Raw genomic sequence first — 15,166 nt, 5'->3', positions numbered from 1 at the left:
CACGAGGCTTTTATAAAGGCACCTATATAGGTAACAACACACAAGGTAGAGGTAAGAGCGCCAACCCGCACCTCGACAGCAACATCTAAACAGTGACTTATCTACATCTCCCCACCCTCCACTCCACACCTGTTGGGGGAAGTCTTCAACATTTCCATACACAATGGGTCAACATCACTTCAAACCAGTATGTCCTTGCCATTATCTGGCTTGGTTACTGACTAGAACTCATTACTACACCATACATTCCCCCTCGCTCTCATAGGTTCTCTCAAGAACACCTTCTTCTCCTCAAACAATGTAGGAAGCTGGCCCTGTGTGTGGTGGGCACCTAAGGTAGTTATACCTTATTCCAGGTATCCCCTAGTAGTGTAGAGTAGGCAGTGTCTAGAAGCCATGCTCTCTAGAGGTAGCTGTGGATGAGCAGCCAAGGCTTATCTAGGAGACTTGCAAAGCTCATGCAATACCACTGAGTAACACAGCACTTAGACACATGAAAAAAAAACACTCAGTGTTACAACATTCAGGTACTTTATTTTAGTGACCCAACACCACAAAGTACTACAGAGGCTACCGTCCAATAGGCGGTAAGTAACACACTGAATATATACCCTAGTTACCAGAAATAGGAATAGAAAGTGATAGAAAACAGTGCAAATGCAGTTGGACAATAGTGAACCTAGGGAGAGCCCAAACCATATACTAATAAAAATGGAATGCGAACACAGGAGCACCACCTAGGTAAGTGGAATGTGCAGAGAGGAGCTGGGGGTACTAGGGAACCCCAAAGGTAAGTACCACAGTGCCTCCTAGCGACCAGGAAGAAAGGCGTAAGTTACTGGATTTTTCCCAAACCACCCGAAAGGAAGGAAAAGAAGAAAATGCAACACCCAGACAAGACTGCAATAAACCAGCAGTGGATTCCTGAAGGAGAACTGTGGAAGAAGGGAATCAAGTCCAGAAGAGTCCAAGAAGAGTAGGAGCTACTACCCTCCCAGCTGTGGATGTAGGACTTGGTTGACAGTGAAGTCAAGAAGGTCAGCACTGCAGCCCTGGAGTCGATGAAGAGTTCCTGAGAGATGCAGACAACGTCACACGCTGGGAGAAGAATTACAGTCTGGTTCTAGTGCAGATATTCCACCAACAAGCCTTGGCAAAGGCGAATGTTGTGGTTGGGGGAAAGTGGAGCTGCCGGGGACCAGCAAGGCCCAGAAGGACTCAGTCCAGGAGGGGGAGTCAGAGGGGACCCTCAGTGACACAGAGAGCCCACAGGAGCAGAGGCAGCGCCCACAGGAGTCCCACAGGATGGGGACACAGGAGTCACAGAGGAGCCCACGCAGCATGACTGGAGAAGGGTCCTACGCCGCAGGAGAACCACGCAGAGGGCTGTGCATTGCAGGAAGGAGTGCTGGTGGCTGGAGCTACAAATAGTCTGAAGATCCCTTGGAAGAGAAGCCAACAAGCTTTGGCAGCTGCAAGAGACACGGTACATGGGGGTACTGTCCTGCATGGGAATGCAAGGGCTTACCTCCACCAAAGACTGGTAGGAGCAATGCTGGAGGTCCTCTAAGGAGCCCCCAGAGTGCATGGAATCATATTTCCAATACTGGCATCAGTTTGGGCTAAGATTCCAACATTTTTCAAACCAAGCATGCCTAGGTTTGGAGTTACCATTATGTAGCTGGACATAGGTAGTGACCTATGTCCAGTACATGCATAAAATGCCATCCGTGCACTCACGAAGTCCATGGAAATGTCACTGGAGTTCGTGGGGGCACCTCTGCTAGTGCAGGGTCTCCCTCACACACAGTTACGTGCACCCTGCTCTCTGGGCTAGGAGGGCCTGCCATAGGGGTGCCTTATAGTGACCTACTGCTGTGACCTATGGTGAAAAAGGATGCATGCATCCTTTCACACAGACTGCAATGAGAAGCCTGCAGAACACTTTGCATGGGCTCCCCATGGGTGGCATAATACATGCTGCAGCCCGTGAGGATTCCCTGGTACCCCAATGTCCTGCGTTCCATATACTAGGGACTTACATGGGGGCACCAATATGCCACATGTGGGGTGAAAATGGTACAGGTTACCAAGTTAGAAGGGAGAGAGCATAATCACTGGGGTCCTGCTCAGCAGAATCCCAGTGAACACAGTCAAACACACTGACAACAAGCAGCCAATGGAGGTAACCATGCCAAGAAAGAGGGTACTTTCTTACAAACAAGAAGTACAATTCCTTCTTCTCAGAGGAGCCATCGAGCTAGTTCCGTTTCCATACCAAGGAACAGGAGTATACTCTTTACATTTCCTCATTCCCAAAAAAGCCAGCTTTATCAAGTCCATTCTAGGCCTAAGACCTTTAAACCACTGCATTCTTTCAGAACATGTCACTGCTTTTACAACAGGGCAACTTCATGACCGTCCCTAGATCTCAAGGCCACCTACTGCCATATCAGTGTTCACCCTGCGCACCGCAGATATCTCCGATTGGTGATTTCGTGAGAACACTACCAATTCAAGGGTCTTCCTTTCGAAGTCACCACAGCTCCCAGAGTCTTCACAAAGTGCTTAGCAGTGGTAGCAGCATGCCAGGAGACAAAATGATCTCTTACCTAAACAACTGGCTCATCAAAGCCAGCACACTGTCAAAATGCCAACGCCACACTCAGATGACAGTGGACCTTCCGCATAACTTAGGTTTCACTCTCCGCTTTTTCAAATCCCACCTTCAACCTCTCCAGATACATCTCTATCTAAGAGCTATACCCAATTCAGAATTGGGGATTGCATGTTCCAGTCCAGCTTGTGTTCACAACTTTGAGTCTCTCCTCCCTCGGTTTTGAGAGAACTCATCAAATGTGATCAGGACTGTCATCCACCTGTTAGAGATGATGTCTTCCTGCATTGCTATTGTTCCCCATGCCAGCCTCCACATGCGTCCTTTACAGCAGTGTCTGTCTCGTCAGTGGGCTAAATCACAGGGTTACTGGGAAGAGCTAGTGTTGTTAGACTTCCATTTCTCAGGGCTCTCTACAAAGATGCCACCAACCTATTGAAAGGGTGACCTTTTGTAGCTCCTGTGCCTCAGATCACTCTTACAATAGACACCTCACACAGAATCTGGGACGCTCACATTTGAGACCTCTCAGTACAGGTCCATTGGGATTCTCATAATCAATCTCTATCCATAATCTTTCTAGAGCTTCAGGCAGTATTTATAGCCCTGAAATCATTTCTTCATCACCTCCCTCACAAGGTTGTCCTAGTCCGCAGAGACAATAGAAAAGCAATGTACTACCTTCAGAAATGGGGTGACACAGTCACTCCAATTGTCACAACTCTCTCAGACAATATGGAAATGGGCTCTCAACCATCACATTCACCTAGTGGCAGAGTGTCTCCCAGGAATGGACAACGACTTTGTAGACCAGCTCGACAGGATGCAGCAACAAGTCCACGAATGGGAACTTCACCCGCAAGTCCTTCGAAAATACTTCTGGAAGTGGGGAACACCTAAAATCCGGTCAGCTATGGATATATTCCCAAGGAAAGCCATAGTGACTCAATTCTTTCAGGTATAGTGTGCTCTAGGAGTAACAGGAAGTTGTCTTTTTGCTTTAGCATAACAAGTTTGAATGCATTTTACTATCCACCTAGCTATGCTGTTCATGGATATTGGAACGCATTTATGAGGTAGTGAGAAGGCTACAAAGAGCTGTTTAGTCTTCCTAACCTCTTTAGTTCTGTCAATGTAGAACATTAATGCACGTTTAGCGTCTAAAGTGTGAAAACTGAGTTAAGTTGCAGAAAGAAGATTGGGGACTCAATGGATTGAATAATGTAAAACTGAGAGACCACTTTAGGGAGGAACTTTGGATCAGTGCAAAGAATCACCTTGCCCATATGAATTTGGAAGAATGGTTCTTCCAGTGTTGGTGCCAGGAGCTCACTAACACACCTGAGGGACATGACCGCAACTAAAAAAGCCACTTTCCATGAGAGATACTGAAGAGGACATGGGTAAAGTGGCTCAAAACCTGTACCCATGAGCCTGGTAAGGACAATATTGAGGTTCCGTGATGGTGCAGGGGGCACTCTTGGTGGAATGACCTGTTTAAGGCCTTCCATGTAGGTTTTGATTACTGGAATCCTAAAGAAGGATTTATGTTGTCTGTTTTCTAAGTATGCAGCTATGGCTGCGAGATGTAAGCAAATAGAGGTGTACGCTAAATTCGTTTTTTGTAAGCATGTAGCAGACAATGTCTTGGATAATGGGATTAATGTGTTTAGGTTGACAGTAGCAAACAAAGCATTTTCACTTTGCAGCATAACATGCTCTGGTAGTGGGTTTACAAGCTTCTCTGAGAATGTCCATGTTTTCCTGCAGGCAGATCTAAGTAACCAACCTATGACCTCAGGAGCCATATTACAAGGTTGAGAGATTTAGGGTCTGGGTGCCTGGCTTGACCTTGGTTGTGAGTGAGAAGGTCTGGCCTGTTGGGAAGCTCCTCATGGGGGACTGCTGAGAGGTTCAGTAGTGTGGTGAACTAAGGCTGGTGTGCCCACTTTGGAGTTACAAGAATCGTTTTGAGAGGTTTTTGCCTGATCCATCTAACTAGAAATAGAATGAGAGGGAGAGGTGGAAATTCGTAGGTAAAAATCCCTGACTAGTTCATCCATAGAGAGTTGGCCTTGGTTGGAGGATCCTCATCACACCACATTGGCCACAGCAGTGATGTGATGGTGCAACAACCTTGTATGCCTATTGGGACCACACAGGTGACTACCACACTGACAGGGTTGTCTGTTCAAGTTCAGAGGCCAGACGCTGCGCCCCAACCTTGAATCATTTAATTTGACATCTTAGCTCCTGAAATCGTTCAGTATGGACATTTAAATCAGCAGCAAGAATGCATGAATATTTTAAAAGAAGTAAGACACTAGAATAACTTACTCCGTCAAATGGAAGAAGTTCTGCATCTGGTGTGTCCAGACAAACATCAATCTAACCAGCTATCGAGAGGAAGCTGTACCTTTTTGATTTAACTGCAGTTTCTTGAATAAAGGTGCATTTAGTAGCCGTTACCCCTGATAAAATAAAATATCATTTTCAAACTTTAAAAAAAAAATATATTCCTGAAAGACTTCCTAGAAAGGCCCTTAAGAAGGTTTATTCTCTCCTAAAGAGGCCCTTTTACTCCTTGGAAGCTTCATGTAGTCCTTTGCAAAGTATATCTCTTTTCTAGTTTTCATAACTCCTACCTGATATTCAAGCCTGATGCAGTAAGGAATCTTACTTGTCTTTCCAGAAAGAAAATGTTGCAATGCAAACTCATCCTCGCTTCCTTCCTTAAGTGGTTACTGATTTTCATGTCAGTCAGACTATTTGCCTTTCAGTTTTCTTCCAGAATCCATCTTCTCCTGCCAAAAGAACCTTAGGTTTGCCTGATAAGAGTTTTTAAAAATTTTACCTTGGTAAAACTAAGGGCAGTGTGCAGACTGACCCTTCTGTAAATTATAGCCCAATTTGTATTTGGCTAGCCACTTTGAAATAGTGCACCTCTAGATGGATTGTTTCCTTTATTCTGTTATGTAACCGACATGCAAAGAATTATATGTCTGGTAAGCCTTAGCTCTTTTAACAACAGTTAGAGCCCTACTGTAGCATTGTTAAGAAATATTTCCATTACTGACATACAAAATCATCATTATAATCATAAGCAATCCTCCCTTTTTTCTGAAAAAAGACAATTGGTTGCTTCGTGTCTGTAAAGGAGAAGCAAATTCAAGGCCCGATGGGATACTGGTGGTATACACAATGCTGTCAATATGGCTTTTGTAGAGGCTTTTGAAAATAGTGTATTCCAGAGTGAAACAGTTGGGACATAAGTCCTCTGCATAGGCTTCCAGTGTTGTGGTCTCCAGCCCTGGTGCATATTTGAATGGCCCCCTTTTTTTTCTTTCTTTTAGTGAGGATGATAATTGTGAGCCTACTGATGGGCCTCCTAGTCACTTGAATTTGAGACCTCAGTGCTAGGTGCTGGTGTCAAAGGACCACCTAAATGACCTCCTTATTGTGAGTGTGGCTACAGCCCTCGTTAGCCAGACTGTGGAGATCAACCGTTTTTTATAATCTAGAGAGACTGGCTGTAGGAAAGTGCCCCTTTTGGCAGGGTTACCACCCCCACTTTTTGCCTGATATTGATGCTGACTTGACCGAGAGTGTGCTGGGGTCCTGCTAACCAGGCCCCAGAACCAGTGTTCTTTCCAAAAAACTGCACCATTGTTACCACAATTAGCACACCTCCGGCACACAGTTAAGTCCCTTGTAAAAGGTACCGATGGTACCAAGGGCCCTGTGGCTAGGCAAGGTCCCCAAGGGCTGCAGCGTGTATTATGCCACCATGGGGGACCCATCACCAAACGCATGCACACTGCCTTTGAAGCTGGTGGGGAGAAAAAGAGAAAGTCAACATGGCACCCCTTTCAGGGTGCAATGCCCACAAACCACTGCCTGTAACATAAGTACGTCACCCCTCTAAAAAGGCCTTACAGCCCTAAAGCGCAGGGTGCACTATACCACTGGTGAGGGCGTAGCTGCATGATCATTATGCCCATACAATTTCCATTCTTAGACATTGTGAGTGCAGTGTGGCCATATACGGTATATGGCTTGTCATTTTGAACTACACAGCTCAATAATGGCTTCACTGAAGTCTGGGAAGTTTGGTGATGGCAGTGTTGGATTTATTGAAAAATTCACCCAGAGGGCATCTTAGAGATGCCCCCTGTATTTTAGCCAAACTCCTAGTGCAGGACTAACCAGTCTGTGCCAGCCTCCCACTTCCAGATGAGTTTCTGACCACATGTGCTCTCTTTGACCAGAAACAAAGCCTGCACTGGGTGGAGGTGCTACATGCCCCCCTCTGCAGTTACGGTAACACATGGTAGTGAGCCTCAAAGTCTCAGGCCTCTTGTTACAGTGCTCCAGGGCACCCTAGCTAGTGGAGATGGCCGCTCCCTGGACTAAGCCCCACTTTTGGCAGCAAGTCCGGTAGAAAAAGTAGTGAAAACAAAGAGGAGTGACCACTTCAGCTGGGACCACCTCTAAAGTGTCCAGAGCTGAAGTGACCCCCCTCCTTGCAGAATCCTCCCTCTTGGTTTTGAGGACAGAAACCAATAGGGTTAGGTCTGTGTCCCCTCCAGAAAGGGAGTAGACACCGGAAGGGTGTAATCACCCTCCGCCATTGGCTACTGCCCTGTGACCCCTAATAACACCTCTAAATCCAGGATATAAGGGCTCCTCTGAAACTAGCTAGTTCGATTTATGGCGACCTCAAGAAGAAGAAAAGGACTGCTAAGTCGACCCCCAGCAGAGAAGACTGAAGACACCAGCTGACTTGGCCGCAGCCCTTCAGACCTGTCTCCAGATTCTGAAGCTCTGCAACAAAAAGACGATGCATCCTGCAGGACCAGCGACCTCTTAAAAGCCTTGAAAGGACTGCCTGCACCCCAGAGGACCAAGAACTCCTGTGTACAGCAACCCTGTCTAGAAAGAAACACCAACAAAGGACTCTAGAACCACCCGGATCCGTGAGTCATGCCCATTTGTCCCCCAACGCCCACTGTCCATGCCCAACTGACTAGAGCTGGTCCCCAGGCGATTCTGACCTAGTGTCCACCTGGGTTGACCCCTCCTCCTGGTGCTAGCCACTTGAGTATTTTGTAGATTTTATCATTTACCAACTGTTACATAGATGTTACACGTTAGAGTTTATGACCTCACCCCTTCTCCTGGAGTAACCCTTTAACAGACAGACCCAGCTACCAGAGAGAATCAACTGCTGATAGTAAGCTTTTGGCATTTAGTTTGAGTGCAACAGTATTGTTGCCCCAGGACACCAGTGGTAAACACCAGTAAGCCCAGCAGTCACTATGCAGTAACCTCTGACTGCCCAGGGCACTAAGAAATGGTTGTGTTCTATTCCATTTAGTATTGTATGAATTTAGATGCAGGCTTCTGACACTTAAAGCTGTTGGGTAGTTTTGATTTGCATATGTGCTTTAAAAAGGAGAGAAAACACCTATCATTTTCAAGACGTTTGACGAGCTGGCTGCTCACCCCTGTTGCCAAAGTATTGGATAAGTAAAGCTTTTCAAGGTGCCAGCTATCCGGTCACACTGATAGAACTTCTAGCCACAGATTCCTCACCTTTCGAACATTTCCCAGGCATGAGACTGGATTCTGAAACTTTTCTACAGTACCTCTGCACGCCAGAAGGTGGCAGTGTGCAGTTCAGCACTGACACCCTTTGGCTGTGTAACTGACGTGCTGGGCTCATGTAAGCACCACTGCTGCATGCAAACGTCAGTTCCTTTCTTTCCACGTTCAGGCTATGATCCCAATCGTTCAGCCTCGGTCGTGGATTTGATTTAGGATGGTTCTGAGCCTGCTGGGACTGATGCCTCCTGTATCCTTCTGGTCAAGCACACCAGGTGGCATATGTGGGCTCTGCATTGGGATCTGAAGTCCCAAAGGGCCAACATCAAAGGGATCGCTCTGACAAAGTCCAGATTTCGGGGGAGAGTGCAAAAGATCCGCCATTGTGGCTACAGGATCAAGATTGGGCCAGTGACAGACCCAGCTCCCTTCCCCACCCCGAACTGACAGTGATGATAGATGCATCACTTCTAGGCTGAGGCAGTCAACTGGGGGAGGTGGAGATGCGAGCCCTGTGGTCTCTGGTTGATTCCCAGCTCCAAATACACCTTTAGGAGCTGAATATCATCAGCCTTCCTATCATCTGTACCAGTACTCCCTCAAACCCTTCTGGTCTACCCTCCGACGCGGGTACTTACCTGCAAGCAGACCTGAACCGGAGTACCCCCTGTCTCCTTAGGCGCCCACGTTATTTTGGCTCCTGTTTGACCTCTGGACCTGACCGGTCACGTGTTGCTGGTGCTGGGTGTTTGGGGTTACCTTGAACCCCGAACGGTGGACTACCTATACCCCATAGATTGAACCCATAAGTGTGGTACTTACCTCAAAAACTGTACTGTACTTACCTACCCCAGAAACTGTTGAAAATTGCACTGTCCACTGTTAAAATAGCTTTTTGCAAGTTTAATGAGAACTGTGTACAATATTGAATCTATTCAAAGTCTCAGCTGTTACTATGCAAAGTACCTTTCATTTAATGTACTTACCTGCTAAATGAATCTTGTGGTTTTAAAAATAAATTAACAAAATAATATTTTTCTATTTAAAAACCTATTGGCCTGAAGTTAAGTCTTTCAGTGTGTGTTCTCATTTATTGCCTGTGTGTATACAACAAATGCTTAACACTACACTCTGATAGGCCTAACTGCTCGACCACACCACCACAAATAGAGCATTAGTATTATCTGTTATTGCCTTTGTCAAGCCTCTTGGGCAACCCCTGGACTCTGTTCGCACTGTATCTCATTTTGATATAGTATATACAGAGCCAGCTTCCTACAACAGTCAAGTCTGCCGAGAAGGGCACTTTGCCCGGTTGGTCCTGCGGGACTTTCTGGTTTGAGTCTGTTTGTAGGCCCACATATCCTAATAGGTACTGTTATCTATTCAGTAGGTGAGAAATCTGCAGCTAGAGGTCTGTATCTGAAGAAAAATTTACTTAGCTTTGGTGACGCTTTATGATACGCACTCTATCTAGCCCCGGATTCCACACGGACTCTCCCATTTGTGCCACTCGGTGACTGGACTCTTGTTATTAATAAGATCCAAAGTGTAGGAATCTGCACAATGATTTGTCAGTATGGTCTTGGGGTTTCGTGTCTGGGGTTGTAGACAGTTTTGAAAGCAGCAGACATCAGTTTGTGGGAGTGGCACATACATATGCAAGCATGTCACATATGGAGTAGAACGGCTTCGGTGCAGAGCCACACAGCACCACCCTCTGGTGTGCAGAGGTACTATGGAAACGTTTCCGGATCCAGTCTGACACCTGGGGAATAATCAAAAGGTGAGGAATCTGCAGCTAGACAGGATGTACCAGAAAGAGCGGTACAAAAGGCTAGTAGCTTGCTCTTTGCCCCAATATGAATGCTTCTCAACATCTGAAAACATTTGCCTCTGAATTGTTGCATATTCAGGGATTCTATATGTTATTTTTATGTATTTATTCTGTATTATGTATAGTTTTTCCTCACCTGAATCTGCAAGTTCACTGCCAGTCAGTGTTAAACAAGTGCCCTCAATAAAATAAAAAAATCTTGATCATAGTGTAAGTCAGTTTTTCACCTTGATTACATCATTGGTGGTTTCCCTTTATCATTATTCTTACTGCTATATTTGTAGATTCATGCATTTTCTTTTAGAGTTGAAAATAATCATTGGAAGCAAAGGGGATGATGTGTCTTAACTGCTGCATGGTGTTTAAATTGTTATAAGCTTGATTATAGTATTGAGTACCTCCTTGTTGCCTCTGTTTGCTTCCTATATCAACAATGCAGCTTTTAGAGTTGCTTTTTCGTTCCAGTGATGCAAAGTTAGATTTCAGATTCCCTTACACTCCGCTTTGCATTAAATTAGCTAAATAAGTTGGTGCATTCCACGTGTTTTCTTTGAATGTACTATTCCAGACCTATAGGTTGTATTTACTGAAAAGAGCACCTGAGGGTGTACAGACCTTTCCCTTCTCTCTGTAACTCTTGGAGACAGGTGGTGCTTGAGAAAATAGGTTCTCCACTGAGTGTCATGGGTCCTACTGGTGTGCTCAAGTCATGTGACAAATTCTTTATTCTTTTATTATTAGTAGCAAGGACACCTATGTATTGCTGTGCTGTGGATGAGACCACAATTGTCTGGTCAGTCAGGCTTATTAAAAGATGTATTCACACATAGCACGTTTATAGGAATGGGTGTTCTAAATCAGAGACCACCTGATTTTGAACAGACATCTGTTTGTTCCTTCTCAAAGTCTGTCCTGTAATTGAAGGATAGAGATAACCGTTAAAATTGTATATTTTTGTAAACATCTGTGCGTAGAAATATTAATTTCAGAAAACATAATATTGCTTAACCTACTGTAGTTTAAGTATTGTATTTATCATATTTAGGATTGATTCCACAAAGTCTAATTTCATGGTGTGATGATCTATAAAGAAGTATTGTTGCAGCCTGCCAAACAAACTGCTAATATGTTTAATCTCATTTATATTTTGCAGCTGAAACATTGTAGTCGGTACATACATGATTTGTTTCCTTCTTTGATCAAGAACTTGGACCCAGTACCGCTCCGTCATCTTCTAAACCTAGTTTCAGGTCTTCACCCTAGTGCTCATACTGAACAGGTAACACATTATATAAGTTATTTAATGATCAAATATAAATGAAATTTGATGAGTGTATTAAATTGTCATTTACTAACTTATGCTTCAAGCCTCGAAAAATCATAAAAATATTACCAAACCTGCAGGTCTTGTGACTTAAATAATCTACTCAACCCAGCTGCAATGCTCTTGACCCGTAAACTGGTCTCAAATTGTGTGATCTTCAGCAAATACTTTATTTCACTGAGCCATCTTTTTTTTAATTATCAAATATTAGAGTTAAGTCAAATATGTGAGCTCAGCAAGTCTGCTGTACACAAAGCTGTTTTTCTGATTTTATATACTCAATTGTTGCTCATGCATGATAAGAATCTAGCCCACATATAGCGTACACGTGACCTCTGATTTGCGTCTTAGTTCACTAATAGCATTGTCAGCAGGGTGGGGTCAGGAATGTGTCTAAGTTCAAAACTAATGTAATAAATGTATTACTTAAGCATGTTGTGGCAGCACACTGTCATTTAAAGACAGCACATTTTCCATTGAAATGACTAAAAAATTTCCCACTGACATGCCCCAATCATTGCAAAACTTGTCTTGGGTTGCTTGTGACTTGCTACAAAGAGGTCCTAGGCTGGCAGTTTTGGCTAGATTGTTCCTATTGCAGCAGGGTCAGAACTAATTTGCATTTAGCTAGGTTCAAACTGAGGTGGCATGGTGGGCAGAAGAATGATGGGATAGACGGCTACCCTGGGAGTTGCCTGGTCATGTCAAGGACCTGAATTGAGACTGAGACCAGCTGCAGGTTATAGAGTTATTTGTTCCTAATTTTATCCCATTAGTATTGGTTAATTTTTATAATACAAAAGTCGGACAGGGACGGACTTCCAATCTTTCCTACTTGCATTCTGTGCTTGACTCTTTGGCGGGCATGATTTTAATCGAAAAAAGCTTATATTGGTGGATGGTTTTAATTGCCATTTATGCGTATGCCCCATAAATCAAGATAAATCCAAGTCTGTGTGTAAGCTGTTTGATGGGCTTCATATAGTTTACACAAAGGAAGTTATGGAGATAAATACTATACTTAGCACTTACAATTTAGTCTTTATTTTGGAGAAGTTGGTAAACTAGAGCAAACCGCAAATATTTCCGACATTCAAGGGGAGCGACTGTGGGTCTATTATAGATTACATTTCTGTGTCTGCTCCTTTGTTTCTGTGCATTTTGGACTTTAGTATAGTCTGTAGTCCCTTTAGCGATCATAATCCCCTATCTCTAGCTATTGCAGGGGGTGTTGTCAGGCCCTGGACTGGAGCCCTAGGTGAGCTACTTCTCACTGATCAAGGTAGGAGGCCCAAATGATCTCAAATTGAGCCTCTAAAATTTAAGGCAACGTTCTTTGCAGAGTGTCGGAGAGAGATATTCATCTGCATGGATTTCGGTTCTTCAGAGGTGGGAGTTTTGTCAGCATCCTTGAGTCTTGCCCAAAGGTATCAGCAATGCTAAGGGCCCCCACATTAGATGTTAGATTGGAGGACCCAAAATGGTTTAACCATGATTGTTTGAAATATCTTTGCCTTTTAAAGGCTGCTCTGAAGCAGGTTCCAAGAGACTGGGAGCTATCATAGAGGCTACAGGATGGCTCTGACTGCTTGTAAATGCATTCTGCGCAAAGCTGCGTGTGAAGCCAGAGATAGCGCCCGATTTTGGAGGGTAGTGGACAAGCCCTGTTTTGCTGAAGTTATGGTGCCAGCTTTGTGCCATCTTGGGTTGATGAGTTTAAAGGGATTTACAACTTTGCATTTAGTGACACGGTGAAGGAGCATGGTAACTTAGTCAGAGGAAGAGCAAATGTTGTTTTTGACTTGTATGAAGTTTCCTAGGGCATCCAGGCGCTGTAGATTAATAAGGCCCCGGAGCTGGATGGTATCCCTCTAACCCCCAGATTTGTTTTTGGATAATACTGAGATCTGGGGGCCAGCTTGGTCATTAGTACTTAATGCTGCAGTAAGGGAGGGTGTACTGCCCTCAGGGTCGAGTGCTGTAATAGTCCCATGTTTTTAAAAGGGGGTCAAAGATAACCCCATGTTTTACAGACCAATGTCTTTGATAGATGCAATGGTGAAGGTCCTTGGGAGGGTCCTTTTAAATAGGCTTATCTCGTGGGTGGATACAAATGACATCTTTACGAATGTGAAATATGGCTTTAGGCCGGGCAAATGAAATACTGATCAGTGCTTAAATCTGCATTTAATCATAAGCAATTATACTTTTGTCCGTCCTGGTTCACTTCATTAAGTCTTCATGGACCTCATGCCTGCTTTTGATAAGGTTAATCGCAGGAAGATATGGGAACTGCTCCTTGTGATGGTGATTGACTTGGATATTGTGATCCTTCTATCTGATTTGCATGCTAACACCACAGCTTCGGCCTGATATTCACAGGGGTTGGACTGTACACAGCAGGTTGACAACAGTAGGAGTGCTTCCGAGGTGTATTCTTGCCCCATTCCTGTTCACCCTTTACATCAATGGGCTAGTCAAATTGCATCTGTGCAGGCAGACAGCCCAAGAGTCGGTTCCAGACCCCTCCCTGTCTCATTCTATCTGGATGATGCCGTTCCTATGGCTCACACCATGAGGGGCCTGCAGTTACTAGTGGTTCAGTTTGATGTTTTAATGAGAAAGTTGAACCTGGCGGTAAATTTTACAAATTCATATGGTATGGTCATTGATCTCCAGTCCACCAGCTCTAAAACTTTCTTGGTGGGAAACCACACACTGGCCAAAATTCTGTTTGTTTTTCATATCTAGGGGTATTGTTTGATGTAATCAACAGTGGAAAGCCCCTGATTGAGGGGTGAGCTCATCAAGGTCACGGGTGCTGTCCTAGGTTTTGCTCAGAGGTTGGGGTCTCGGCCCCAAACACTCTGGTCAAGCTTTATCAGGCTAAATGTGTTTCTAAGGTCTTAAATAGCTTTGAGGTCTGGAGATCCACGAGTATTGATAAGATTCAGGTGGCGGAGAATGGGTTTCTCAGATGTATCTTGAAGGTCCCTAGTAGCACCCCAGCTTTCTCTGACCACAATGAGCTTGGTACAGGCTATATTGGAGATCTTGCCGCCCCGACCACTTCTTTGATAGATCATGATCTGGACCAGAGTGGGTTCCCAGTTAAACTGTCAGATCCTTTGATTGTGTTTCCCTTGTTCATGGACTTAAAATCCCCTGGACTGCCTACATAAAGTATATTTTCTATTCCCTATCCATGTGCCATTCAGAGCTCAAGAGAGTGAAGGATATGTTCTTAGAATGGGTGTCACTGCAGCGTCAATCCACTGAGCTGAAGAAGCCAGTGGTTTGGGGGTTTATATTCAATGTTCCCAATGTATGGAGGCATATATAACCCTTGTATTTAACGAGCAGGACAGGACAGCCTACTGGAGGGTTTGTAGACACAGGCTGTGCAGATACAGTAACTGGACCTGACCTATTTAGCAGCGGCATAGCGGGAAGACCATTACTCATTACTTATATTCACAGGTATACCAAGACAGATCCCTCCAGATATACTGACACATATTAAATGGAGAAAGTAGTCCTGGACAGCAAGAGTACTACTAAAAGTGCCTGAGCTGGTAATTTGGGAACGGTGTACCACATTTTGAGAAACCATAATTCACACACAATCATGAAACTAAATGGCCGTCAGAAGTACCCTTTCCTTCATTTGGCAGGGAACAGCAGGCAAATATATAATGGACGAGCAAACAAGCAAGAAAAGAGAAGACCATGTGCAATGCTGCCTTTGTGGCTCAAAAAGAATATCACCCTATACACTGGAGCC

General features: G+C 44.5%; 1 protein-coding gene across 2 annotated transcripts in view; it reads left to right on the top strand.

Moving 5' to 3' along the window:
• The window catches only part of USP34 (ubiquitin specific peptidase 34), a 1,940,069-nt gene that overhangs the window by 185,352 nt on the left and 1,739,551 nt on the right, over positions 1–15,166 (top strand). For both annotated transcript variants that reach the window (XM_069234398.1, XM_069234397.1), the window contains one exon: positions 11,212–11,337. In XM_069234398.1, coding sequence (XP_069090499.1) covers positions 11,212–11,337 — 126 coding nt within the window. The remainder of the gene's footprint in view (positions 1–11,211; positions 11,338–15,166) is intronic.

The sequence above is a fragment of the Pleurodeles waltl genome, chromosome 5 (genome assembly GCF_031143425.1).
Source record: "Pleurodeles waltl isolate 20211129_DDA chromosome 5, aPleWal1.hap1.20221129, whole genome shotgun sequence".
Taxonomy (NCBI): Eukaryota; Metazoa; Chordata; class Amphibia; order Caudata; family Salamandridae; genus Pleurodeles; species Pleurodeles waltl.
Note: the sequence above shows the minus strand (reverse complement) of the source record. Positions and strands in the feature narration are given on the sequence as shown.